The sequence below is a fragment of the Heterocephalus glaber genome, unplaced genomic scaffold (genome assembly GCF_053883595.1).
Source record: "Heterocephalus glaber isolate CG9 unplaced genomic scaffold, H.glaber_assembly_v1.0 deba00001457, whole genome shotgun sequence".
NCBI classification, from domain to species: domain Eukaryota; kingdom Metazoa; phylum Chordata; class Mammalia; order Rodentia; family Bathyergidae; genus Heterocephalus; species Heterocephalus glaber.
In genome coordinates, this window is record NW_028258305.1 from 40512197 (window position 1) to 40539155 (window position 26959).

At 49.7% G+C, this 26959-nt stretch overlaps 2 protein-coding genes across 5 annotated transcripts; both read right to left on the reverse strand.

The window, feature by feature from the left end:
* Positions 1–101: 101 nt before the first annotated feature.
* Trim54 (tripartite motif containing 54) lies at positions 102–20483 on the reverse strand. Of its 3 annotated transcripts, none has more exons than XM_087216544.1 (9): positions 20006–20483; positions 4304–4476; positions 3810–3981; positions 2035–2130; positions 1124–1357; positions 857–879; positions 659–783; positions 455–547; positions 102–242 (listed from the first exon to the last, which is right to left on the reverse strand). In XM_087216544.1, the coding sequence occupies exons 1-9, from the start codon at positions 20171–20173 to the stop codon at positions 232–234; spliced, it is 1095 nt and encodes a 364-aa protein (XP_087072670.1). In that variant the 5' UTR covers positions 20174–20483; the 3' UTR covers positions 102–231. The 3 variants fall into 3 exon arrangements, with proteins under 3 accessions (XP_087072670.1, XP_087072671.1, XP_087072672.1); XM_087216545.1 differs by having other exon boundaries at positions 857–876; positions 20006–20373; XM_087216546.1 differs by lacking the exon at positions 2035–2130 and having other exon boundaries at positions 20006–20373.
* A 1268-nt stretch (positions 20484–21751) lies between these two features.
* Dnajc5g (DnaJ heat shock protein family (Hsp40) member C5 gamma) lies at positions 21752–25264 on the reverse strand. Of its 2 annotated transcripts, XR_002392835.2 has the most exons (7): positions 25192–25264; positions 24379–24494; positions 23877–24090; positions 23580–23724; positions 22745–22812; positions 22182–22330; positions 21752–21933 (listed from the first exon to the last, which is right to left on the reverse strand). XR_002392835.2 is itself a non-coding variant. In XM_004839186.3 (6 exons), the coding sequence occupies exons 2-5, from the start codon at positions 24489–24491 to the stop codon at positions 22766–22768; spliced, it is 519 nt and encodes a 172-aa protein (XP_004839243.2). In that variant the 5' UTR covers positions 24492–24494; positions 25192–25264; the 3' UTR covers positions 22141–22330; positions 22745–22765. The 2 variants fall into 2 exon arrangements, 1 of the variants encoding a protein (XP_004839243.2); XM_004839186.3 differs by lacking the exon at positions 21752–21933 and having other exon boundaries at positions 22141–22330.
* Positions 25265–26959: the final 1695 nt, after the last annotated feature.

Genomic DNA, 26959 nt, shown 5'->3' on the forward strand with positions numbered 1-26959 from the left:
ACCACACCAGGGTGGGAACTGTGTGCGAGCTGGGGGCCCGGGGCGCAGGAGGCACCCGGATGCCGAGGGGCTGCGGGAGTGGGCGGCGGAAGGAGATGCGGGTCTGAGACCAAGACTGCTTTATTGAGGCCTCCCGGGTCCGCGCTGGCGGTGGCGGGGTGGTCTCCGCGCGGGTCCTCTGCCACCCTGGCCCGGCCCGGGGAGCGCCGGCTCCGGCCCGGCGGTGGTCGCTCAGTGCGGCCCTGTGCGAGCGAGAGGAGGCCGGCTGGGCGGGCGCTGCAGGAACCGGGCGGCCCCGAGCCCGCGCACAGCTCGCCCCAGCCACTCGGGCTTCTCTGGTCCCTGCGGGCGCCCCCGGACCCCGAAGCCCCAGAGCAGCGGAAGGCGGGAAGAGCGCGGCCGCGCTGCGGGTGCCGGCGGGTGCTCCAGCCGGGCTCTGCCCCAGCCCTCTCACCCTCGGGCGCGTCGGGCCGCCCTTCCTCGGGCCCCGCGCTGCCCTCGTCCCGGTCCAGCGCCACCTCTTCGTCCTCGTCCTCTCCGGAAGCGCCTGGGCCGAAAGGACACGTGAGGCGGCGCCCCCACTGCTCGGGGCGCCGCCCCGCCCCACCCCACCCCGCCCCGCGGCCCGAGCACGAGCGGTGCCCTCCCGGGTCCGCACCGGGCTGGAAGTCGATGGTACCCAGCATTTCGGCCACGTGCTCCACGCTCACGGAGAACTGCTCCATGCTCTCGTAGCCCGGCTCCGGCCGGCCGGCCAGTTCCACCTTCGACATGGTCCCGACCCTGCCGCGGCCACAGCGGCTCAGGGAGAGGAGTCCGTGCGGCCCCTTCCCTCCCCCGCCCCCGCGCTACTCACTTATTGATCAGCTCCTTGGCCTGCTGCAGGGGAGAAAAAGAGGAGGGCAGAAGTAAGCCCTGGGCCAGCCCCGGCCGAGCCCCTCTCGCGTTCTCCCCACGGTCCTGCGGGGAGGTGGGAATGCGTAGCCCAACGTCGGAGAGACAATGCCCAAGGTCGCGGGCGAGTAAGTAGGAGAGGAAAGATTCGAACCCGGGTCTTCAGGCGCCAAGCCCACCTCCAGCGCGTGAGGGGCTGCTGCCTGGCCTCCCCTCCCCCGGGGCCCACCTGGAGGTACAGCGCCATCTGCGGCTCTTCCATGGACTGGATGGCCGACTCCACCAGCTTGGAGGAGGCCTCCAGGTGGTCTCCGTACTGGCGGATGAGGCCGCGGACGTGCTGCAGCTTCTCCTCCTGCTCCCGGGCCAGCGCCTGCAGCAGCTCGCCCTTTCGCTCCTCCAGGACCGCACACAGGGTCTCAAACCTCTGGTTTAACAGCTGCTTCTGCCTTCGGCTGTTGTCCTAAAAGACAGGAGCAAGAAGGAAGGCGAGGCTGTGACCCCATAGTTACCACAGCTGGATACTGGTCCCGCTCCCCTCCTAACACGATTCAGAGAGAGCCAAGGAAACCGACCTGACCTAATGGGGTTACCTCTGCCTTAGGTACACTGTCAGAATATGGGCCGGATCTCTTTCATAACAATAGCAGTATGGCATTTCACAGTGGCTTCCCTGGGTGCTATCCCTCCCTATCCCTGACCCAGGTTTGATTTGCATTATTCCATTTAATTCCCCCAAAGACCCAGGAGGTAGTCATTAAATCATTATCATCATCATTTTATTGACTATTTTTTTAGACAGGGTCTTGCTCTGTAATTTAGGGTGGCCTTGAACTCACAGTAATCCTCCTGCCTCAGCCTCCCAAGTGCTAGGATCACAGGTGTGCGTCACCACGCCCACCCAGTTCATCACCGTTTTATACAGTTAAAAACACAACCAAAGCACAGAGAAGTTAAGAAACTAGACCAAAGTCACAGAGTTAGTGAGCAGTGGGGCCGGGATTCAAACCAAGCAGCCTGGCTAAGCACACCCTACCACTTCCAGGAGCCCAGAAATCTGGCCAGTTTGGCCGGAGGTCAGAGAGGAGCGGCTCTCTGCTGCCCTCAGGGGGCCTCTGTCCCCCTCCTGCCCAGGCTCACCTCGATGGTCTGGCACACCTCCTCCATCTGTGTGATCACAGCTTGCACTCGGTCGTTGCCTGCCACCAGCATGGCGATGCCGTCGCTGAGCTCGCTCTGCCATATACACAGGCCAGTGCTCAGACCCGGCAGCTGCACCCCTCTCACCCCAGCCAGGTACCGAGGAGGAGACAGCTCCTCCCCACCCTTGCCAGGTGTCCACACTCTGTGGGTGGGTGGGCGGGCAGCAGCCCTCCGCCACCAAATGGGAAAGCACAAGGCACCCCAACCCTAACCCTAAGCACCCACCGTGGGCAGGCACCGGCTGGATGCTTCATCTGTAGACGCATGTCTTCCATTAGGTCTGAAACTTTCTCAGTGACACCATTCAGGTAACACTGTGTTGCCCCCATCCCACACAGGGTCTCACTAGGTAGCCCAGGCTGGCCTGGAACTTGTGGAGATTCTCCCGCTTTGGCCTCCTGTGTGCTGGGATTACAGGTGAGCGGCACCACACCTGGCTCTCCGTGCTCTTTATTCTCTCAGTCTGGAGTCTGACAGGACTTATGTTAGACCTTCTTCTCCTCGGCCTTCTCACTTCCTGGGGCTGTGGTCAGGCTGTGTTCAGTCTTCTTGTCATGCTCAATAATTCTCTCTCCAAAGAAATCTATCACTTATTTCATCCACTGAATGCTTTCTTTTAACAATTATTCTTTATATCTAAAATCTCTATTTGGTTCTTTGTCAAATCTTCATGGTCATTTTTTGTTGTTATTGTGGTGGTGTTTGTTTGTTTGTTTTTGGGATAGGGTCTCACTATGTAGTCCAGGCTGGCCTTGATCATTTGTGGTGATCCTCCTGCCTCAGCCTCCCAAGCACTGGGATTATAAGGATGTGCCACCAGGGCTGGTGACTGTGTGGTCATTTTTGATATTCTATTATTGCTTTTTTAAAAAATTCCATCTTTCAAAAACCATTTTAGTCATAATGACTTTCTATTCTGTAATAATTTTAACCTCCGAATTACCCCAGGGTCTAAACTATAATTTTTGTTTCTGCCAACTTCATTTGTGGAGTAAATTCCTTTCTGTATGGTCAATTGTGAGCTAATATTTTGTTGATCTTAATCTAAGGAGAACATAAGGGTCAATTTTTCCTCCAGCAGAATTTGCATTTGCTTCTATTAAAAGACAGGAGGTGCAATTGGCCGCTTAGTGCCTAGGATTCCAATTTAACTTGGAATTTGGGGAGTCTTTTTTTTTTGGTACTGGGGATCGAACTCAGGTCTTTGCGCTTGCGCAGCAGGCGGCGAAACCACTGAGCTAAATCCCTGGCCCTGGGGAGTCTTTGATGCAGCTCCCCCACTTTAGGGTGCCAGCGTTGATCTTCCGGGAAATGTTCTTTCTGTGCTGACTGCAGGATTCTGCCTCCCCTTGCCTTTCCCATTCCGCCCTCTCCCCCTTCCAGAACCCCTTTACGTCTTCCGAGCCAGCCAATCTCATTTTAAAGCTAGGTTTATGCAGAAACCATTCACTGTATGGTAGTGAGAGGCCCTTGACAGTGTCTGGTCCACCATGCACTCTGTTTTCATCCATGCTCATAAGGACTCTCAGAAAGAGGCACTTTTATTCTCTCTTCCACAAATGGGGGACCTTAGGGCTGGAGAGGTCAGATAGCTTCCTGGAGGTCTTGCTGAGAGTGTGGAGCTGGGACTGTAGCCCTGACCTGCTAGGCTTACAACCAAGTGCAGAAGGGGGCTGCCCCTGCCCTGAGCACTCCCCATCCCCCCATGATACCTTCTGGCGCTTGTAAATGGTGGGCAGCGGGGCCACCTCGCAGTCCTTGTGGGCACCGAAGACCTTGCAGAGGGAGCAGGTGGGCACTTCGCAAGTCAGGCAGTAGATGTTGATCTTCTCGTCCTCATGCTCCTCGCACATGAGGTGCTGCTCAGCCTTGGAGTGCAGCGGCCTGGAGGGAGCCAGAAGGGCAGCAGCAAGGGTCAGGGGCTAAGCCGGGCTGTGGTTGGCCCTGAACGTGAACCCTCTCTTTGCCTCCCCAGCTGCCACCACCTTCTGGGCCCTGCAGTCAGTGCTGAGCCTGACCCGGGCGAGCCATTCCTGCAGTGCTCATCTTCTGGGGAAGAGAAGTTGCCGAGAGGTAGAAGAGACGTGATCTGAGAACAGGCTGAGTCCCAGCAGGCAAGGATGTTCTGAGGGACAGACTCATGGAAGGCTGGCAAGGCCCAGAGCTGGGTCCCTGCCGGGACAGAGGGAGTAGGGTGGCAGCTCACCGTGAGGACTCCTGCTTGTAGATGTCGATAATGTTCTCCACCAGTAGGTTTCGCTGCAGACCGTAGACACCATGTCTGTCCAGGACAACCTCATGCCTGCATGATGGGCAGCGGAAACGGCCTCCCGAAGACACCGCAGTGGAGCCCCGGGATTGCCACAGTGGATTTGAGGCCTGCGAGGGCAGGGCCAGGAGAGAACAGGCAGTGAGCATCGGCTGTTTTCTAAGGCCGGTCTCTGCCCTGAGAGCCACTGGGGATGCCCCCATTCCTCAGCCCAGCTGCCCGGATGTCCCTGTGTCCAGAGCCTCCCTGTGGCTGAGGACCGGTCAGGAGGGGATCTCTCCAGAGGGGCCCAGCCTGGAGCTTTGGCAGAAGGGCTGGGGTGGAAATGGACTCAGAGCCATGCAGCCTGTTTCTCAGGCTGGGGCCCTCAGGGGCCGCGCTTCAGGAGATTCTCTGCAGCGGTAGGCAGGGGCCACTGGCCAAGTGCTGCTCAGGGCTATGTGTGCTGTTCATCTTCTGCCATATGCTGAGTGTGCCGGGGAGTTTCGGGGCTCTGGATTAAACACCCCTGCCCTAAGTTCCAGGCAGACAACCGCTGCATCCCATCCCAAAGGGGGAGCCCTGCAAGATCCCTGGCCCAGGCTCAGCTTTGGAGGTGATCATCTTTTCAACGGGACCAGCAGCCTGTGCTGCTTTGGAACAGAAAAGACCTGTGGAGCTGGGCTAAGAGCTGCCGTGCAGTCAGCTAGGAAGGGTGAGGGTCGGAAACGGAGCAGAGGTTTGTCTAGAGAAATGGAGATGACCTTAACTAATAGGGAGAAAACAGATGAAAGAGACTGCCCAGGGCTCCTTCTTCTCCAACGCCAGAGCCTGAGGCTCAGCCAATATGTGACAAGGACCACGCAACCAAGCCTCCCTTCCAGATGGCCGTGGCCACTTGGCTGCTCTGGGGTGCGGATCAACATGTTTTGTGCAATTTCAGGACAAAAATGCTTTTTTGTTTTCTTGGTTGTTCAAGACAGGATCTTGCTATGTAGTCCAGGCTGGCCTTGAACTCATTATGTAGCTGAGGCTGGCTTCAAATGTGGCAGTCCTCTTGCCTCAGCCTCCTGAGTCTTGGGAGTACAGGCATGCGCCACCTGGCCTGAACAGGAAATATTTGTAGTGGGCAAGGCATGCCCTACCTGGCCCACTTTCTCCTTCCTGCTTGCTGGAGGAAGGTGGAATGAGTCACATTGCAGTAGCCTCTCAACCCAGCAAATGTGCTTGAGAACCACACTGTGATAAAAGGAGCAAGCCTCTGTTGCAGCCCTGGCTGCCTATCCAAACTTTTCCTAGGGAGAAAAGCAAATTTTTACCTTTTTTGAGCCACTGTTAACTTTTCTTTTTCCCTGGGGATCAAACCCGAAGTCTTCTGCACACTAGATAAGTATTCTCCCACTGAGCTAAATCCCTGTTACTGTCATTTTGGGTTGTCCGCTTCCTACAGCAGAATTCAATGCTAATCACATAGGAGATGATGGTCTGACTTCGTATGCTTGGATATATTCTAGATGTGGGTTCCATGAAACTCTCTAAATCCATACCCTCCTTTTTCGCAGTTCTGGATACTGAACCAGGGCCTTTGTACTGGGTTATATCCTGAGCCCTTTTTATTTTTTATTTTGAGGCAGGATCTCACTAAATCACTAAATTGCCCAGGCTGGGCTTGAACTTATAATCCTCCTGCTTCAGCCTCCCAGAGTGCTGGGATTACACCTGCGTGCCACTACACCCAGCTCTCAAAGTCTTTATATGCCAACTGGAGGTCTATTTTTTTTTTTTTTTTTGGTACCGGGGATCGAACTCAGGTCCTTGCACTTGCACTTGCACAGCAGGTGGCGAAACCACTGAGCTAAATCCCCAGCCCTATTTTTTTTTTTTGGACACAGGGTTTCACTATGTAGCCCAGGCTGGCCTTGAACTGTGGGAATCCTTCTGCCTCAGCCTCCCGAGTGCTGGGACTACAGGTGTGCACCACCATGCACAGCTCTGGAGGTCAGTTTTGGAAGGACCCTTCGATGTGTGCAGCAATGCCCCATCACACTCGGAGAGCATGCAAGAGAGGAGGAGAAGAAATAGCTGGCAGAGATAGCCAGAGTCATCTCTTCTTCCTTCTCCTCCTCTTCCTTCCCCCTCCTCCTTCAATCACAGAGCCCCTGAATTTTAGTGAGATGTGGGAAGTTCAGTGGCAAAGTTTGGAGGCATGAACTATAAATACCACATTTCTCTTCAGACTTCTTGAGAATCATAGGAAGCTTACACCTGAGCCCATAATAAAGCTGAAACAGGTGAGTTTGAGATTATCCAAGGCCGGGTTTGTGCATCTGTCCATCTGTTAGTAGAATTATATGAATATTTCTCAGTTTAGTTTAGGGAATGTATTTAAAGTTCTAATCATAGGCTCCTGCCTGTACGTACAGTTACTTATTAATATTTCAAGGTCAAGGAAGGAGATAAGGAGATGTGTGGAGAGAGACCGCCCTGCCTTCGGGCCTGGAGGCATCTGACTCACTGGATTTGTGGGTAGTGGACAGACAGAGGCACTCAGTAAACATTTAGGGAGGAAAGAGGAGTTCCAGTCCAGTGCAGAGACAAACTCTGGGGATCCCCTCTCCCCAAGTGCCACCCTCCCGGAGGCCTAATGCAGAGATGCATTACTTAACCTTCTCCCAGCATGCTGAGAGCCTGTCAAGTGCCAAGCTCTGTTCTATGGGCTTTCCAGATGTTATAATTATTATTATTTTTTGTGTGTGTGGTACTGGAGATTGAACTCTACCACTGAGCTCCACTCTGGCCTTTTCTGTTTTTTATTTTGGGACAAGGTCTTGCCAAATTGCCCAGGCTGGCTTTGAACTTGAGGTCCTCCTGTCTCAGCCTCCCTCATAGCTTGGATTACAGGTGTGCATCACTACACCCAACAGATATTATTGAATTTCATCCTCTGGAGCACCTTGAAAGAACGGTGAAGAGGAATATTTTCCTTGAACCTAGACTACAAGGAATATGACAATAACTAACATCTACTGAGCACTGACACTGTCAGATTTGCTCTGAGTCTTTGTATTTAATCCTCACTTCGCCCTCCCACCAACCTTCTGCAGTACTAACCCTTGGCCCATTTGAAAGATGAGAAAACTGTGGCCTGGAGAAGTTAAATAAACTGCATGTGCTTATCAGGCAGCAGGTGGCACTGCCAATGTGTGACTTCAGGCATGCGGACCCCAGAGCCTGACCTGATCGTCATTATTCCGCCTGGTGAGATTCAAGGACATTCAGGCCAACTGACGGATGGAGTATCAGGTAAGATCAGGAAAGAGTTTTTTTGTTTTGTTTTTGAAGTATAAGAATCATGAAAGACCAAACATCAATCCTTTACAGGGAAAAAGACCACTGCCGGATAATCAACTATGATAAACGAAAGGATCCATTGCATCAAAATCCCAGGTGCCTTGGCCATCACAAGGGCCCCGCTTCCAACCAGAATGACCTGCTTGCCTGTGACAAGGAGAGGAAGTGACACAAAGCCCAAGGGAGTCCTCCGTGGACGTGTGCACAGCTCATCCGGGCTGACTCACTGCTTCTGCATGGACAGGATTAGGGGGCACGGACTTCCAGTTAATTCAGGGCAAAGCCCTCTATCACCAAAGAAGCAGAAGAGCTACGCAGAGACTGCAGGCCAGTGACAACAGCCAGGCAGCTTGCATTTAAGAGAACAGTAGAAAACGCCAAGGTAAATACAGCAGATCAAGAATCAGCCGATTACCGAGGGAGGCAGCAGGAGATTCCAGCCAAGATACAGCAGAGAGAAAAGCAAGCCAGGACTGAAGAACGGGAGAACACCCACTGGCAGAGAAATTCTCCAGAATCAATATGCTTTCGGGCCAGGGATTTAGCTCAGTGGTTCCGTTGCCACCTGCCTTGCAAACATAAGGTTCCGAGTTCGACTTCCGGTACCAAAAAAAAAAATCAATATGCTTTAAACCTAACATTTGTAAAGAAACAAAGAAAACTTAGTCTCTTTGATTAAATGAGAGATAGAAATGATTATAGATGGAGAATGAAAGAGTTGACAGAATTAAGGAAAGAAATGACAAACTATCATTAACAGAAAAATGCACACTGGACACAGGAGAATGGATGATGCTGATAAAAGTCACAGATTACAGAGGAAATTAACAGAGATAAAAGTAATCAGGACTCCAGCCTGCAACATGGATCAGCCTTGAAGACAGTATGCTAAACAAAATCAGCCAGACACAGAAGGGCAAGTGTGCGATTCCTCTTCCAGGAGGCTCCTGGAAGAGCCAAAGCAGAGACAGGAAGGGAGTGGGGTGCCGGGGCTGGGGAGAGGACTCAGGAGTCAGTGTTTGGTAGGTACAGTTCCTGCTTGAGAAGCCGAGGAAGGGCTGCAGGGGGCGCTGGTTGCAGGACAATGTCTCTATCACCGCCAGACTCTCCATCTAAAAATGGTGGCGATCAGCCCACCACAATGGGGCACACCTACAGTCCCACCCAATGAGGAGGCTGAGCCAGGGGCATCACTTGAGCCCAAGAATGCAAGGTCAGCCTGGGAAACAGCCAGATATGTCTCTTTAAAAAACAAAAAGTTAAGAATTTAAATTTCCTGTTTGTATTTTACCATGAATTAAAAAGTAATCCAGACTTGTTAGCACATCTTGGCCAGGATTCTTCCTTCAGAATTCCTGGTTTCCAGGGCTGGGAGACACACTGCCCGCCCCCGCCTCATCCCTCCACTCCATCACCGCCTTCCTCCTGGGACCCAGAGGCTGAGAGCAGCGCAGTGAGATCCCGTATCTGAAGGGCCTGTCCCCGGGAGAGGAAGATGGTATGGTGCAGGAGGGGAGGCAACTCCGCCTTCCTCACAGTCCGCCCGGGGGGAAAACCACCAGCCAGCCTGCATTTGCACAGAGCCCTCTGTCTCCTGGGCCCATGGCTCCTTCCTGGCTTGTTTTTGTTCTTCTTCCGCTATAGTTCTGGGGGTTGAACCCAGGGCCTTCACACTGAGTCCTTTTAAATTTTTTATTTTGGGACATTCTTCTGGGGGGGGAGGGGGACAGGGTCTCACTATGCAGCCCAGGCTGGCCTCGGCCTCCCCAGTGCTGAGATTACAGGCGTGCATCACCACACCCACTCAAGGACTGTATTATTTAAAATGAAGATAAATAAAGGTTTGCAAGCTAGTCTTTTCAAGTGGAATTATTAATTATTATTATTATTATTTTGGTACGGGGGATCGAACTCAGGACCTTGCGCTTGGGAGGCAGGTGCGGTGCCACTGAGCTAAACCCCCGGCCCTCAAGTGGAATTATTAAATCATAGTATAGGTATGGGTGGTACACAGCGGTGGGCAAGGCCAGGATGGTGAGCTGAGGACCAATGACGCTTGTGAAGTTTGTACTTCCCCTGCCCTGATTTCTTCCCCTGTGGAAATTTGTCTGCCTTATGTAACAAACCTTCTTGCAAAGGCTGGGCAGCTACTTCGGTAAAATCATCCATGTCAGGTGTGCAGAGAGATGGCTACCCGCCCGTCGGGGTAACAGCTGTGCTCACAGGGGGCGGCTGAGGTGTAAGGACAGGGGAGGGTCTGAGCTGAAGGCCTGGTTGTGGAGTGTCCGTGTTCAGCCTCACTTGTCGCTGGATCCAGTGTCCTGAGACACAGAGTGTCCTTAGCTGAGCCGGGTGCAGTGGTGCCCACCTGTGATCCCAGCACTCTGGGAGGCTGAGGCAGGAGGATGGCAATTTTGAGCCCAGCCTGGGAAACTTAGCAATTTAGCAAGGCCCTGTCTCAAATAAAAAAAAATTTTAAAGGTCTAGGAAAGTAGTTCAGTGCAGAGTCCTTGGCTTCGATCCCCAGTACCACAAACAAATGAATGAACAAATAATCTGTATGCGACATGTGGGAAGGGGTAGGTGGTGTCCGTGACAAACTTCTCATGTCACCCGGCTGAGGCCACCCTCTCCTCTCCGCTCCCTTTAACTATGACTCCTGGGGACTCAAGGTCTCCCCTCTCCTGGGGGCTCCTCCCCTACTGTCCCAAGAGCGCCCCCTTCTGGTCAGTCGCGAGCCGTCTCTGAAAGAGCCCTGAAGGCCTCTCCACCCGGATTAACACCAGTTAACTGCAGCTCCACTCCGCCCTCCCTTGGTTTACCTCCTCTTTAAGTGTTATTATCAAATTTAACTATTCAATTCAAGAAACCTTTTTTTTTGTTTTTCTTGGGATTGAACTCAGGACCTTGCCTATGCTGCCCAAGCCCATGTTCTACATTGAGTTATTCCCCCAGCCCAGTGAAACTTTTTTGGGGGAGGTGGGGGACTGGGGCATTGAAGCCAGGGTCTTCGTGCTGAGCTGGATCCCCCAGCCCTTTGTGTTCTTTATTTTGACACAGCGTCTTGGTAATTTGCCTAGGATGGGCTCGAACTTGATTCTCCTGCCTCAGCCTCTCAGAGTAGTGATTATAGGCATACACCTCCACTCCTGAATCTGAGAAATAATTTTTTTAAAATTTTTCTTTTGTTTTGTTTTTTGGGACAGGGTCTCATGGTGCAGTTCAGACTGGCCTTAAACTCACTATGTAGCCCAGGCTGGCCTCGAACTCATAGCAATCTTCCTGCCTCAGCCTCCCAAATATTGAGATTACAAGTGTGAGCCACCATGCCCAGCCTGAGAACTATTTTTAAAGATCTTAGTCAGGAGAAGATATCACAAGACAGGAACCACAGAGAATGGCCAACTAATTCCACTTTGGGATCCATTCCAAGGAAACCATCCAAACTACAAAGATGTATGCATAGTAATTTCTGGAAGAACATGTTTACCAAAACCCTAGAGACAACAGCATAAAATGGAAACAACCGGTGAACAGGCCAAATGACTAGGTGAATCATGATGTTCTCTTCATCTGTTAAAAGAATGAGACGGGGGCCGAGGATTTGGCTCAGTGGTTTCGATGCCTGCTTCGCAAGGGCAAGGACCCGAGTTAAAAAAAAAAAGAATGAGACAGAGGGTGGATTTAGCTCAGTGATTCTGCCGCATTCCTCCCAAATGCAAGGTCCTGAGTTCGATTTCCAGTACAAAAAAAAAGAATGAGGCAGATATGTGGCACTGTCACAGGAAAATATCAATAAATCGTTCAGTGGAAAAAGTACTGCAAAAACATTATACTTGATATGAATCCTTTTTTGGTAACATGTGTGTGTTACTATAAAGAAAAAAATTGTATAATATACAGCAGTCTGTTGATAGTATTTGTTTCCCTGATAGTGGCATTGAGGGGGATTTATACATTCCACAATTTGTCTTATCTATGAGGTTTGAAATTTATATAAGACATCTATTATATTTAGGATCAGAATAAACAATAAAAATTGCTTTTTCATATTGGAAATCACTTAGGTATTTAATAGCAGAGGAAATTTAAATAAATAACAATGGTATGCAACTATCTTTAATTTTTTTTTTTGAGACAGGATCTTGCTATGTAGTCATGGCTGGCCTCAAACTCACTATGTAGCCCAGAGTCCAGATCATCCTGCCTTACCTAGCCTCCTCTATACTGGAATCACAGGCATGTGCAGCACACCCACTGTAGAATTTTTGGTAATGTGGGGAAAGATTTGTTGTTTTAGATATAAAAAAATGAGGATGTAGGAGTCAGGCCTGGTGGTGCATACTATGATTCTAGCACTCAGAAAGCTGAGGCAGGAGGACTAAGAGTCTAAGGCCAGCCTGGGCTATGTAGAGAGACCTTGTCTCAAAAGACAAAATAAAACAAAACAAAATATCAGATATAAGTCTATATAGGCTGTAGGATCCCAACTTCGAAATGAGTGATGGGTTTACAAGTGACTTAAATCTTTCTCCTTGGTATTTCTGTACACTTCCCAAATTTCTCTGTATAGTTCACAAATTATATTACAAAATGGAAAAAATAAAAATTACATTTTGGGGGGCTGGGGATTTAGCTCAGTGGTTCCACCGCCTGCCTCGCAAGCTCAAGGTCCCGAGTTTGATCCTTGGTACCAAAAAAAAAAATTACATATTTTTGCTCTAACAGTTATTGAGTAATAGGGTTGTAGCGTGAGCGCGCACGCGCACACACACACACACACACACACACACACACACACACACACACCGCCTTCTCAAAATTGCCGCAAGACTTTGGGATTTAGGGGAAAAAAATCTTTTTAAAAGTGCAATGCTCAGCCCTGACATGAACAGAGAGGGGCGCTAGAAACACATGATAAAGACTAGCCCAGGGGAGAGCACGCGTTGCTTGGGAAACCTAAAAAGAGGCTAGTTCGGAGGAGATGTTTAAGAAGCCCCTGAAAGGGCTTGAAGTCAGGGTAGTTGGGTGGCAGGAGACAGGAGGAGAACGGGAGTCCACGCTGCAGCTGAGGAGCCGTGGAGGAGCGGAGAGGGGCTTAGGCCAAGGGTCGGCGAGGAAGCCGGCGTCAGCCAGCGCCACTCACGCTCCGCCCCGACAGCTCCCGCAGCTCCGGAAGGACCCGGAGGCGGGAGTGGGATCCGCAGGAGCTGCCGGGCCCTTGGATTGTGGGTGTGGGGAGAGGAGGAAGTCGGTGACTGTCCTGGAGTTGCCACCCGGGTATTGGGAAGACCCTGGTGCCTCTAAGGCAGGAGCCCAGACTCTGGGGGCCACAGACCCCAAAGATCCGTGAACAGAGTTCAGGGAGTCTATGAATTTGGATGGGGAAAGAAGTTGCACGTCTATTCTTGCTAACTGTAGTAGAAATTGAAATTTCCCTCGATGATGAATGGAAGCAACAAACCGTAGCAGTTGTAGCCGCACCTGTGACTTTATCACCAACAGAAATCTCAGTTGTTTTCATGTCAACTTGGAAGCGTTGCTGAAATCTCAAAACATATACTACACTGGGTGTTACGGTAGCGTACACCTGCGATCTCAGCAACTTGGAAGGCTGAGGCAGGAGGATGATGGCAAGTTTGAGGCCAGCCTGGGCAGTTTAGGGAGACCCTGTCTTAAAAATAATAAAGGCTGGCGATGTAGCACAGGATTAGAGTGCTAACCCCAAATCGCTACATTTCTGTTACAGCAGTTACTAGCCCCACTGCTGGATCTCAGTATTTAATTCGCTCATGGGGCAGCACATATATTAGTCTATCAAACATGCTTTAGACCGGGGATTTAGCTCAGTGGTTCTGGTGCCTGCCTCGAAAGTGCAAGGCTCCGAGTTCAGTCCCTGGTACCAAAAGAACAAAAACAAAAAACATGCTTTAGAGATTTTGGTAATTACTCTCCAGTGCTCCCCAAGTTTGTTTGTTTCTCATTGCTCCTCTCTCCTGGAGTCATTGTAGACATCCCGCCCCTTCTCCCACTCAGTGTTAACACCATAGGTATACTGTCTGTCTGTTGTACTATATGCTTATCTGTGCATTAAAAAAAAAGTTCGCAAGCGCAAGGTCCCGAGTTCGATTCCCAGTACCAAAAAAAAAAAAGTTACTTTTTTGGTCTCCTTTCAAGAATTAACTTTTTGCCCCTTGGCAGCAATATGACCCCCATTGAGAATGCATGCTCTTTTCTTCTTTTCTTTCCCACTGAGCTACATCCCCAGCCCTTTTTGTTTTTTGAGACAGGATCTCACTAAGTTGTTCAGTTGCCCAGGCTGGACTTGAATTTTTGAGTCTCCTGCCTCAGCCAGCCTTCCAGAGTTCTGGGTTTATAGGCATTCACCACCACACCCGGCTGCATCCTTTATTCCAGTGCAGTTGGTTTCCTCTATAAGCATATGCATTCTATTGTGTGCACTTTAAAGCACTGTTCTTAGAAGGGATCCATAGATTTCTCAAACTGACAAATGGGTCCATGGCACAAAAATGAAATTGCTCTCTGCCCTGAGTGTAAGTCCCTAAGTTTTCTCATTAAAACGAAGAGTTTTAGAGTCCGGGTGTGTGAGTTTATAGCTGTAATAAGTATGTCACAGATGGTAACCTTCTTAATATAGCTTCATGGACAACAGTCTACTTTGGGCTAAAGACTCCTTGGCCAGTTGGCAAATATCCACTTAGCAAGACTTTATCTTCTGTATCTGTTTGTCTTTCTATTTCAAGACTAAGAAATAACTGATTGGCTCTATTGCATACATAAATGCCGTGTTCTTCCTGTAAACGCTACATTTACACAAGGGAGTCACCCCATAACGTACAATTTCATGTGCAATGATGGGTGTACAGAGGAAATCCCGTCACTCTAGGAAGAGAGCACAACACCTAGATTTGTGTTCCCATTCTGTCCCTTGGTTTGACTGTGACCTCTGTCCTGTGTTCTCCCTGCATAGTGGAGAGAAAATCAATTCTACCTCATTCAGATGGAATGATGTTTGTGAAGATACTCTACAAATTATAAAGCACTGCATAAACACAAAGGAAATGGTAACAGTCCTAATCTAGACTTTAAAAATAAATAACTCCACAAAACCACTGGGCATGGAGTAACTGTTCTTTCTTTGGTGTGAAGGATAAAATGGAATGGAACAGGGCTGGAGGTGCCACTCAGTGGTACAGCACATGTATGCAGCCCTGGCTTCAGTCCCCAGCACAAAACTCACACACAGAATGGAATATATGAAATTTAATCCTATGTGTGTTCAAGAATTTAGTGCAGCCTCCATGCCCTGAGCTGTCTCTCTGCTAGGCTGTATGGTGCCTTCTAGTCCCTTTGTGATGTTCTAACGGCATCTAATAAAAATGCTCTACACAGATGCTCTGTAAATGCAGTTAGCCAGTGCACACTTACCCATGATACCCTTCCTCTTTCCTAGTTATCCAGGGAGTGCCAGCCCAGGACCAGGACACAGGCAGCTTGGAGTATATCTGCTCCTGGTGGCCTGGCCAGTGACGCGTGGTGGACCACGGAGGTTCTGTGCACCAGGCCCTTGAGATGCATTGAGAAGCTATGGGAGCGTGGTGGGCAGAAGACCTGACGTGTGGAGAACAGTCAATTCAGGTTTCAGTAAAAGCTGCGCTGTGGGTGTGAGAGATTTTGCCAGGAGGGCTAGCTAGGGCTGACGGAGCCGGTTGGGGTGAGGGGACATGGGCAGCCCTTCTCTGAAAGGACTGGTAAGCAGAGCAGCAGGCTGAAGGAAGATGCTGGTAGGAGAACAGAAGGGCCTTAAAAATCAGAACCCATGATCCTATTTCTTGAATTTTTGTTTTTTGAAACAGGGTCTTGCTGTGTAGTTCAGACTGCCCTTGAACTCACTAAGTAGCCCAAGCTGGCCTCGAACTTACAGCGATCCTCCTGCCTCAGCCTCCTGAGTGCTGGGATTACAGGTATGCACCACCATACCTGGCTCATTTCTTGAATTTGTGAAACCAGATTGTTAGAACTACAAGAGATGTTAAGATCAGTTTAAAACTCCCTTTTAATCACAGATGTGTAAACAGGCTTGAAGAGGGACAATAGTCTCCTGCTTCACATCACATGGCAAATTACCAAAGGAACCAGTGGGAGCAGACTTGGGGGAGCCAAATCTCAGTGGAGGTGTTTGTTCCCACAAATCCAGGCCTTTTCCCTACAGAGAAAAGATCTTCAACCTTGCCATGGGGTTAATACAACTCACCAGTTTTCAGTGAACCAGCTTCTCATAAAGGAATCCTGGGCTAAGGATGCAGCACAATACTTGCCTAGCATAGAGGCCCTAGGTTGGATGGATTCCCAGCAACACACACACACGAGAGACTTGCCCAAGGCAGGGCTACTCCTGGTCCCAGGGAGGCAGGCTGGGGGGATTCTCACTGCAGACCTGTACATGCTGACCAGGACCTGGAATTGGGGTGCAATGACTCAGATGTCAGCTCTTTCCTGGAAACCCTCTCTCTGGAGAAGGAGGCCTCTTGCATTCCCTGCTGCAAGCCCCTCTAGCTAGTCCTCCTGCAGAAAAGCTGCTCCTAGCAACCTCCTTACAAGACCTTCCCGCTGTCTGCTAAGCAACAACAGGTTGCAGCTCAGAGGCGAGTGCCCACAGCAAAGTGGGAGCAGGTACAAAAATAAACAGAGGGCTTGCTTTAAAGTAGTTCAGACGTGAATCGAGTTTACAAATACAGAAACACATGGGGAGATGTTTGTGTCAGTTCCCACCCCAACAGCTTTGCTCTAGTCAAAATTCTTGGTAGCTGAGTGGGTGTACGTGTGGGGAACGAGGAGAGAGAAATTAGACGGGGGTTAATGTCATATTTTTCTGTTTTCTGTTTCAGCTCACAGAGAAAGAGAGAGATGTGCTACCGCTCCAAAGAGAAGTAGTTAAATTATAATCACAACTATATAAAAATATGTACAAGGAGAAGGGCTTGAAAGCAATATGCAGAAATGAAAATAAATGTGTTAGCCAAGGTAAGATTATGGGTAATTTCCTCCCAAAGCCTTAATCTTGTGCAACATTTTCAATTAAATGTTTCAAGTTTTCAAATTTTTATTTCCTGGTGGTCTAGTTAACCTGGGTTTGTTTGTTTTTGTTTTTTAAACAGGGTCTCCCTATGTAGTGCAGGCTGGCCTGGAACTCACTATGTACCCCAGCCTGGCCTCGAACTCATGGCAATCCTCCTGTCTCAGCCTTCTGAGTGCCAGGATTACAGGAGAATGCCACCAGGCCTGGCTACTTAACCTGATTTTATAAAATTACAATTCCCCCAAATTCTTGTTTGTTGTCTGTCAAGCAGTTTTCAGGATAGCAAACACTGAAAAATATCTAAGCATTTTAGGTGAGGGATTAGACAGACCGTGCTGCAGTCACAACAGTGAGACACAGTAGAGCTATTTAAAAAGGAAGGCAGAGAGCTGAATGTGTGGCTGTGGAACAGTCACAAGCGGGAGTAAGCGAACAGAGCAATCAGTCTAGTCTGGTATGTCTATACACCCAAAGATGGAGCTGTGCATGGGAATTTTCTGGAAGACTTTCAAGTATGTTCTATCTACTGAAGAGAACTGAGGATTTGAGATGAGCGGCATATTCACCTTTCACAGGACATGAACTCCCAGGGTGTTTGAAAAAAATGTACATATAAAATTATAAATACGGTACACTGGTGTCGCTTTCATAACTGTTACTTTCTAGGCAATCTTCTAAAGGTCTTCTTCCTAAGTGGTTTGGAGATGGAGGAACTCAAAGTCCTATTCTTGCCATACATAGAAAACAGACAATCTGATTATGCCTCGAGTTGTCAAAATGTGGAGGCAACGTGTGAAAAAACTAAATATGCTCATCTTTCAGACAGAGATCTGCTGTGATGTATATACTTAGGTGCAGCTGGAGAACTGGGTCAGCCTCCCCCAGGCCTCCCAAATAAAGCAGCAAGGAAATGAGCTGCTTACTCTGCTCTGCGTGGCGGACCCAGGGGTGCTATGAACTTTAAAAGATGTGCAATGCTGCAGGCCCACAGAACCATCTGAGCCCTGGGAATCACATGACCTCCGGAGCTGTCAGCACAGGGCTTTCATTTGTTTTGAGATACATCTTGCTGAGTTGGGCAGACTGGTTTCAAACTCCTGGGCTCCAGCGATTCTCCCACCTTAGCCTCCCAGGTGCCTTGGCTTTTGCACAGTGTTTAACACAGACCGCTCCCTGGCCACTTGGCCCAGATTAGTATTCTAGAGCTTCTAGGAACCAAAATGGTGTGCATGGATTAGAGGACTAACCAAAGGGGGTCACCTGAACATCTTTCAGGCTCTGTCTGTGGGACCTTCTCCTGTACCCCTCTAGCAGGTGACAACCATGTGGCTTGCACTTTATTTTTATTTTATTTATTTATTATTTTTTTTAAATGATGTTTACAAAGACCTTTTTTACTTTTCTGAGGTTTTTTTTGGGGGGGGGTACTGGGGATTGAACTCGGGACCTCGTGCTGTGAGGCAGGTGCCAGAACCACTGAGCTAAATCCCCGGCTGCTTGTACTTTAATATTCTTTTTTCTACAGGACACATTACCTTAGTTTTCCAACTTCTCTTTGATCCACATATTTCAGGTTCTAATGAGAAGATGTTGCACTACAAATTCATGAGAAAGGCTGGCAAAATCTGCCATTCCCTCGAGCATCTCAGCCTGAAGGATGTCCAGAGTTACTTAGACCAAATGAAGAACCCAGGTGGCTGGCAAGGCATACCCTCTCTTACAGGGCGCGAAGCTGGCATGAGCAGGCATAACATTCAGTACAGGAAAATGGCAGGAGAGACTCACGGTGTGGGCACTTTGTGAAGATGGCAGATAGAAGACAGATAAGGGCTGGGTCAGGGGCCCCGCGTGTGATGGCCTGATCTAGCTAGCTCATTCTTTCCCTCCAAATATGCTCTCAAAGAAACTAAAAGAGAAATATTTACTTGGTTAAGTTAAAAACCATTTGTGGCTGAGTATGGTAGCTCACACCTATAACCCCAGCACTCGGGAGGCTGAGGCAGGAGGATCACAATGAGTTCAAGGCCAGCCTGGGGTACATAGTGAGACACTGTCTAAAAGTAAAACAAAGGGGCTGGGCATTTAGCTCAGTGGTTCCGGTGCCTGCCTCACAAGTGCAAGGTTCCGAGTTTGATCCCCGGTACCAAAAAAAAATAATAAAATAAATAAATAAATAAATAAAACAAAACAAAAAAACCTAAAATTAAAAAATAAACTTGCTTTGGGATAGGAGGTGTAGCTCAGTGGTACAGCACTTGACTAGCATGGATAAGGCCATAGGGTTCTGGTTCAATCCCTAGTACCACAGTGGTGGTTGTGTGTGGGGGGGGACTACTCCTGTTTGACACAGTCCCTCATCTTTTCTGATGAACACTTACTCACGTTGTTCCGATCACTGACACGCATACTAAGCAAGCTGGCTCGGGTCTGGTGAGTAAGGCATTTGCAAAGGTTCACATGCGCACACCTGCACCTTTCCCACGCTCTCCCTGACCTCTGATCTATGTCTACTTGAGCCTCCAAAAGCAGCTTGGGGCAAGGAAGGAAGCTCATCTATACCAACCGTGTGCTGCTTTTATCTTTGAAATCAGTGGCCAAAATGATACTTGCGATTTTGCTTAGCTATGCTTTGCCCCATGACCACATGTAAATCCAAACTGGGAAAATTTCTGAGAAAATGTTTTCTCCGTCTTCTTTTGTCAAGTGACCTCAGACCTTTTAGCCTGGGGACCTCTTTCTGAATGGTCTGGAGGGATCACAGGGTGAACTGAATTCAGGAGAATTCCCTTCCGCTTGCCCACTATGTCACTTTGCCCCCAAAATGGGTGCCTTGAGCTTTATGACTTTTCACGTTTTTCAACTACTATTTTCAAGTGTTTCAGTATTTCACTGATTCCTGCTCCAGATTTTCCACAAGGACTGTCCAAGTCTGAAGCCCCAAAGTGAACACAGAATGAAGTGCAGCTCCTGCAGAGCCAGGTGAGAGACCCCTGTCCGATTTCTGCAGGGTCCTCTCTCCCCTGGGATCCTGCATCTAGCCTGCACAGGCTGGACCTGCCAGCCCTCCGGGCGGCTGCTGACTCACGCTTACTCCATGCTTAACAGGACTCCTCAGCCACAGCGCCCCACTGGCCTCCCCGATCACCCGGAGCACTTGCCGCCCTCCAGGGTTTCCCCTGGTCTCCGCCACCACCGGCCCCTGAACCCACCTGGAAGACATCGTTGGCACACTTGCGGCACAGGTTATGCTGGCAGGGCAGGATCACCACGGGCTTGGAGAACATCTCCAAGCAGATGGGGCAGATGAGCTGCTTCTCCAGGTTGTCCATGCTGTGCGCATCCCCTAGCAGCGGCTTGAAACCCACTGTGAAGTTCATGCCTCAGGGCTGGTGCCTGGCCTGGCTGTGGCCCTCGCTCCAGCCTGGTCTCACTGCCTCCGGGCCCTCCCTCGTCACCTTGGACTGTGTGGATGCTCAGGTTCCCTTCTGTTGCTCCCTTTGAAATGGTGCTGCTCTACTTCCTGTCCCTTCCCCTAACAACTGCCCGTCCCTGGTCGTCTCTGACCCTTCTGTCTGTTCTTTCCTTGCCACTCTCGCCAGGCACATACAGCTCTATCCCTCCCTCCCGTGAAATTCTCCTTTTGTTGCCCAAACCACTGTCTCGCTTACTCTGTGGGCAGCACTGTTTGTCCCTCACTCCCCAGAGCGGGGATTAATATTACCGTGGGGGTGGGGAGACAAGGGGCATCTGTGTGACATTCCAACTCCCAATTTAGCTCCTGTAAGGCGAGCCACAGCTGTCACTGAGTGACCCTGACTCACTCACCCGGAGCAGGAGTGGGGGTGAGTCGCTGCTCATGGTGGAAGGTGGAGCAGCAAAGGTGTGGGTCTCTCCCTTGCTGTCACTCGGAAGGTCCTGTGAGCCCCAGCACCCCTGTGCCCTGGCTTGGGCCCTTCCTCCACACAGTGACAGTCCCTAGACCCGCTATGCATTGCTCAGGGCAAGAGGAAAGGTCTGGTCAGACAGAGAGTGACGCTTTCCCCCTCCCCAGGCTTAGCCCGTGACCCTGGCCTGCTCCCCACGCCCATGCGATTCAGAAGAAGGCAGCACAACTAGAGAGACAGCCTCTTCCCTAGACCTCTGGCCTGTTTGCTCTTGCCCACCCCTTTCTTCCGTCCCCTGAGGAAAAGTGGCCGCTGGGCCAGGCCTGGAAGCGATGCCCCTAGAAAGTGTGCAATTCTAGTCCACAAACAAACAAATTGCTGAAGCCACTCCAAGAACTTTAAATTTGTTTAGAAACTGGGAGAAGCTGAGCTGGGCAGAAAGGATCTGAATGCCAGGGGCCTATTTTGGGCATCAGGGTGTCAGTCTTCAGGGAAATTTTAGAGCTCTGACAAAGTCACGGTCACCAGGCTCTGGGAAGCTTTGGCCCCGACCTCACAGCTGTTGGACTCTCCCCTCCAGGCCAGCCTGGTCCCAGATGTGAACCCTGGACTTTCGTCTGTTCCTCCTGTTGGCCTTTTCTCTCTATCCCAGGCACAATTTGTCTTTTTTGGACCCAACCCATGCACTGAAATAGCACAAATCTGTTTTATTTACTGACATTCCCTGACCTTTCTCCAGCGAGGGAAGAGAAGGTGGAGGCATCCCTATTCTCTGGTCCCGAGCAGAGGAGAAATAAATGGTGTGGGGAGGATGCCTAGCAGGCAGCATGAAGACACAAGAGTGGGGAGGGGGCCTGCAGGGTACAGTCTTCCTCCTGCCACGTATCACACCCCTGTTTTAGGGACACACGATACGGTCGTCGGCCTGGGTAGATGTGGTCAGGATGGAGACCAGCGGGCACTGATGCATGGACTGTAGTCCACAGGACCAAGGCGAACACAGGGGCTGCACTGGAACTGACGTCCGGGGAGGGTCCAGGATGGGGTGGCTATCTGTAAGACTCAACTGCACTCACTTCCCAAGCTGGCTCATGGTGGGAACTGCAATGCCCACGGTGTGGCACCAGAAGGTGAGACTGGCCTCAAAAAGGTGTATTGGTTTAGGAACGCGGCCGATGCTGGGAGTTCTTGGTACCCAGTGTTGTAACCAAGGAGGACTAACTGGTATAGAAGCTCCCAGAACAGGATCTGCCCTGGTCAATGACAAGGATCTTGGTGGAGGTACTGGAGGTGAACCAGGTACCTACCTGACATTGGCTCAAATGCCAAGGCAGGCACAGGAAGAGGAACCCTCAGGAAAAGTATGCCATCACTGCCTGGGGGATCACACAGGTAGGAATGGGAGCACTGGTCTCTGACAGGTTAAAATGGGACTGGAGCTAGAGAGAGTAGCTAGGAGACCCCCTATGGCCAGGATCAGGGGCAGGGATGGTGTTCTTACTGGGATGCTCAGCATCAATGCTTTTGAAGTAGGGATTCTTATAAGAAGAGGAATCAAGTTAGAGTCAAGGTCAGGACAGGGCTACTTGCTCCTCTCTTCAGTGTGTTCAGTGGGCTGGGCAGCAGAGGGCACCCTCGCTGGGCCAGCACCTAATGGCAGAAGAAGTTGGCACTGTAGTAACTAGAAATAATCACCTAGAATTTAGGGCAAATCCCCTCTCTATAAGGATATAAACCTCTGGGTTCCATTCTATGAGGATATAAACTTTCCACTAATGACCCATCTGAAGTTAGCTTATTCGCTTCTTAGGCTTATTTATCTATTATTATTTTATTTTTATTTTTTTTTAGTGGTACTTAGGATTGAACCCAAGGTATTCCCGCTGGGCCACATCCCCAGCCCTTTTTTATTTTTTATTTTGAGACAGGGTCTCATTAAGTCACTAAGTTGCCCAGGCTGGGCTCAACCTTGCGATCCTCCTGCCTCACAGCACTGGGATTTCAGGGCTGTTCCACCAACCCCGGCTTTACCCTTTGCTTATTGCTGCCTTTCAGTTTACATACCTCACTCTTCTTCCTACTGCATTAATTATCGTCACTATCTTCATCTGTTCCAAAATGATGTTTTGTCCCTATGATGGAATTATATATATGTTTACATACATGAGCATTTAATAAGTTTTCAGACTACAGATGAGGAAACTGTTATCTTGCAGCTGCTCTGTGGAGCATCATAAGGTGGCACTGGTGTGAACTTCAGGTGACTCTCCCTCCATTTTCAAGTTTTAACTATTTGGGATGAGAATAATCTCAGAGCCTTTCTTTCTTTCTTTCTCTCTTTCTTTCTTTCTTCCTTCCTTCTTTTCTTTCTTTCTTTCCTTCCCTTCCTTCCCTTTCTTTCTTTCTTTTTCTTCCTTCCTTCTTCCTTCCTTCTTTTCTTTCCTTCCCTTCCTTCCCTTTCTTCCCTTTCTTTCTTTCCTTCTTTCTTTCTTTCCTTCTTTCCTTCTTTCTTTCTGTTTTTTTTTTTTTCAATGCTGGAGATCAAATCCAGGGCCTTGTGCATGTGAGATGAGCTCTCTACGACTGAGCCACACCCCCAGCTCATCTTCCTTTGCAGTAGAGACAATAAACTGCATGTTTGAAACTGTTTTCCACTACTGCCATCTCTAGGAAAGGTGGCCCAGCCCCATTCCTTAGCTTAGCAGTCAGAAGACACCAATGCTACATTCAAACTGCCAGTTCATGGCACAAGGCACTCAGAAATATTATCAATCTCCTTTTCCTTCATTTTGTCCCAATGCCAGACCTGAAACTGTCGTGGTTAGGGGTCTTTCTCATCCCCAACCTTTACTTTTATTGCTAATCCAGATCAGATCTCAGTACCCGCCTTGGTCCTCACCTGAACGAGAAGGCTGTGTCCGGACGTTCTGTTGATGGTTCTTCCTGTTTATCTCCTCCGGTGGCAGATTGAGGGTTCCACAGCAGAAGCAGCAGCAGCAGCAGCAACAACAACAAGTGAGGAGTGCACACAGGAGGACGAGGGTCTAAAAAGTAGCAGAGAGGCCTTGGGCCAGCTTTCGTCTGTATTTCCATTCATGTTCCTTCCCTCCCTCCTCCTCACACCCAGAGAACCTGTCCTAGAAGAGGAGCGTCATCCTCCTTCCTTATTCTTAAGGGACTAGGAAGAGCTGTATACCTTGAACCAGCAACTATTGACTATAAAATAGTATCTAACTCCATCTTCACCAAAGTGATCATAGAGGTATATTCCAAATGAGCCATGTTGGTCATAGATTTTCTGCTTCTTAGGGTCACTCAGTATAGCATGGGCTGTATTGATTTCTTTGAAGATTTCTGCTGCTTGGGGGTTCCCTGGATTCTTGTCCGGATGATACTGCAAGGCCAGTTTCCTATCCAAAAGGAGGATGGGAAGGAATAGGAAATGGCTGGGGGTGGAAGGTGAGGATGAGTGGAGGGACAGGTCTCTAGATAAAGCAGAGGAATGTGTGAGATGTACTACAAAGGATGGAGGAAGCAGCCAAGATCTAACTTTCTTCCTATGCCATAAAAAGGGTGGTGGCCTCTTTTGGTCCCAAATAAAGGCTTCTTGAGATTTAAACATGGGTCTGAAAACAAAATAGAAAGAAAAGGGCTTAAAAGGGAAATTCTAGAGTTCAATCAAGGGCCAGGGGCTGAACCTGTAGGACTTTTTGATGTCTTCAGGTGAGGCACCCTTCTTAAGTTCTAGCACTGCATAGAGGGTTGTGCCACTTTTGGACAGCTGGCGGGCTGCTTCATCCACATGAGACATGTTCTGGGCCAAAAGGACAGGAAAAACATGCAGTGAGTAGGTACAAGGACTGGCAGGATACCTGTGACCAGAAAAGCATTCAAGTTCAAATTTTAAAGAGGAAACATCTTGCCCTCTCATTTCCCAGCATCCTCCAGCTGCCCAGCCCTCCAATCAACCCTCATGCCTAGAGAGGCCTAAGTCAGGAGAGGTTGAAGCCATGGAAAAGCCTGATTTTATCCAGGTTTCCTACAGAAGTGTACAGCCCTACACCTGTCCCTGGTCAGGGTTAGGTTTGAAAAGCTGGGCATCCCCAGCCCCTAAACGGGTTGGGTGAGGAATGGGGAAGAGCCACAGTGGCCAGGGGAGAAACGATTCCGACTGTACCGTGCACTGCCTAAGGAAGTCAGGTGTCCAGAAGCCAGGCGGAGGCCAGGTACTTGCTCCTTCTTCCCCCACCCTCCAGCTCCCAACCTCTGGCCCTCGGGGATGGGGCAGCTGGGACAGCAGAAGCTGCCCTGGGCCCTGAAAGGGGAAGGGGATCCTGCGGGGTAGGGATGGGGGGCGGCCCAGGGATCCGAGAGCACAACCAGAGGACCAGGGCAATGAGCTCGGAGAAGGCGCTCCTTGAGCACTGGGGCCTCAGTACTGTGCCGACTAGGCCACTAGAGCCTGCCCTTAACCTCGAGTCAGTCTCTTAAACCAGGTAACCCTCACACACCTTTCATCCTCCTTGGGTGTTGAAACCACACCGCCAGTTCAGCAGGCCGACTGCGCTTGCGCGCTGCTGCGTAGTAGACGCTGTGGGTCCTTTTTTTGCGCACTGGCGGGGAGGCCCCGTTGGCCCTGGGACTTATTTGGCTCCAGGGAAAGCCTGGGCCGTAGGACCAGGGCTGAGCGTTGCCCCACCAAGGAGGCGCCCTATCCCTCTTCTCCAGTGGGAGGACAGCAGCTGTCCTAATCACACAGGGGCTCTGCAACTCAATTAGGGGAAGACAACAGGCCTGCCCACTTGGCTGCAGAGAGGTATGGCTGCAGCGAGCTTTCTCAAGCCCCATTACTTTCCCAGTCTTCCTCAGAACTTAGAGCTCTCTACGTTGTCCTTTCCCCTCCACCTGGATATTCCTCCCGAGGCTTTGAAACTCAGTCAAATGTCGGTGTTCCTGCGACTCCTTCCTTCTTCCCCTGCCCCCACGCTCCTTGGTCCCACCGTGTCATGTGACCGATTATATTGCGACGATTTGTTGGTGTAACCTCTTGTTTTTTTAAAAAATTTTTTGGCATGTCCTTTTAAATGATATCGAGAGGCTTTCCAGAAGTCATTACTGGGTTTCAGAAACTTCATTCAAACATTATCCCATCGCGAAGGTGGTACCAGGATGTGATTATATAATCCAGGTTGGATATTTACCTTGTTTCTAACTACTTGATAGTATATAACCTTAGAGTGAAAATTGTTAGATATAAATTCTGGAACAAATCTTTTTTTTTTTTAATTTTAATTTTAATTTTTATTTTTTTGAGACAAAGTCTCACTATGTAGTTCAGGCTGGCCTTGAACTCACTATGTAGCCGAGGCTTGCCTCTAACTCACAGTGATCCTCCTGTTTCAGCTTTCCGAGGGCTGGGATCACAGGTGTGCGCCACCACGCCCGAACAAATCTGATTTTTGTCTTCCTGGAAGTGGAGCAATTGTGTTAAATTGCATATTGTGGAAGCTGTTTTATTGCTAGGCTTCTTCCCAGATGGGTACCAAAAGTACCATTGTGCACCCCCACTTGAAGGGCACGGGAGCCTGGCCTTATGGCCTGTTTGTGGTGTTGGTTTCCTTTACAGAGGAATGTTCAATGACTCCTGTATGATGTAATTGAAATAGCTTTATTACTTCAATACTTGTCTGTTAGCCCTGTTGTGGTTTTTAATCACACTCCTGTATTAGAGGCACATTTACCTTGCGTCCTAGGTTTTAAGTGGCAAGTCATACTCCGCCCCAAGAGATGCCAGCTGTCTAAGCAAACAGAGTCCGCATGCAACAGGTATAACGATCCTATAGATCTGTGATCAGTGCAGAGGGAGGGATGAAAGTCTTTGCCATCACTCCCCCTGTCTGTAGGCTTTGGGGTCAGCTGAGTTTCAGGGTTACTTGCCTAAAGAGAAAGAGCTGAAGGGCTGGGGATTTAGCTCAGTGGTTCTACCGCCTGCCTCACCAATGCAAGGTTCCAAGTTCAATCACCAGTACCAAAAAAAAAAAGAGAGAGAGAGCGAGAAAGAGCTGAAGCTGACCATTCTTTGATGGCTTTTTCTTTGCCAGATTTCTCTAGCTAACCTCCGGCCTTTCATCAGCATCCTGGAATAATAGGACTAGCAGAAAAGCCAGCTCATTTCTTCACTGCAGTGGGAAAGGAGAACAGGTGTCAGAAGTGCAGTGCACTTACATCTGATCTCTTACCTCAGTCTCCAAGGCCTAGCATGGTCCTGCCCTCTCCCAC

Coding starts and splice junctions, on each gene's coding strand:
- Trim54 (XM_087216544.1), bottom strand. CDS start 20,173: ATGAACTTCACAGTGGGTTTCAAGCCGCTGCTAGGGGATGCGCACAGC. Junction 3,982..4,303: donor TACAAGCAGGAGTCCTCACG/GTGAGCTGCCAC, acceptor GGCTCCCTCCAG/GCCGCTGCACTCCAAGGCTG. Junction 880..1,123: donor AGATGGCGCTGTACCTCCAG/GTGGGCCCCGGG, acceptor TCTCCCCTGCAG/CAGGCCAAGGAGCTGATCAA.
- Dnajc5g (XM_004839186.3), bottom strand. CDS start 24,491: ATGTCTCATGTGGATGAAGCAGCCCGCCAGCTGTCCAAAAGTGGCACA. Junction 24,091..24,378: donor GACATCAAAAAGTCCTACAG/GTTCAGCCCCTG, acceptor CCTTTTGGATAG/GAAACTGGCCTTGCAGTATC. Junction 22,813..23,579: donor GACACAGCCTTCTCGTTCAG/GTGAGGACCAAG, acceptor ATTCCATCATAG/GGACAAAACATCATTTTGGA.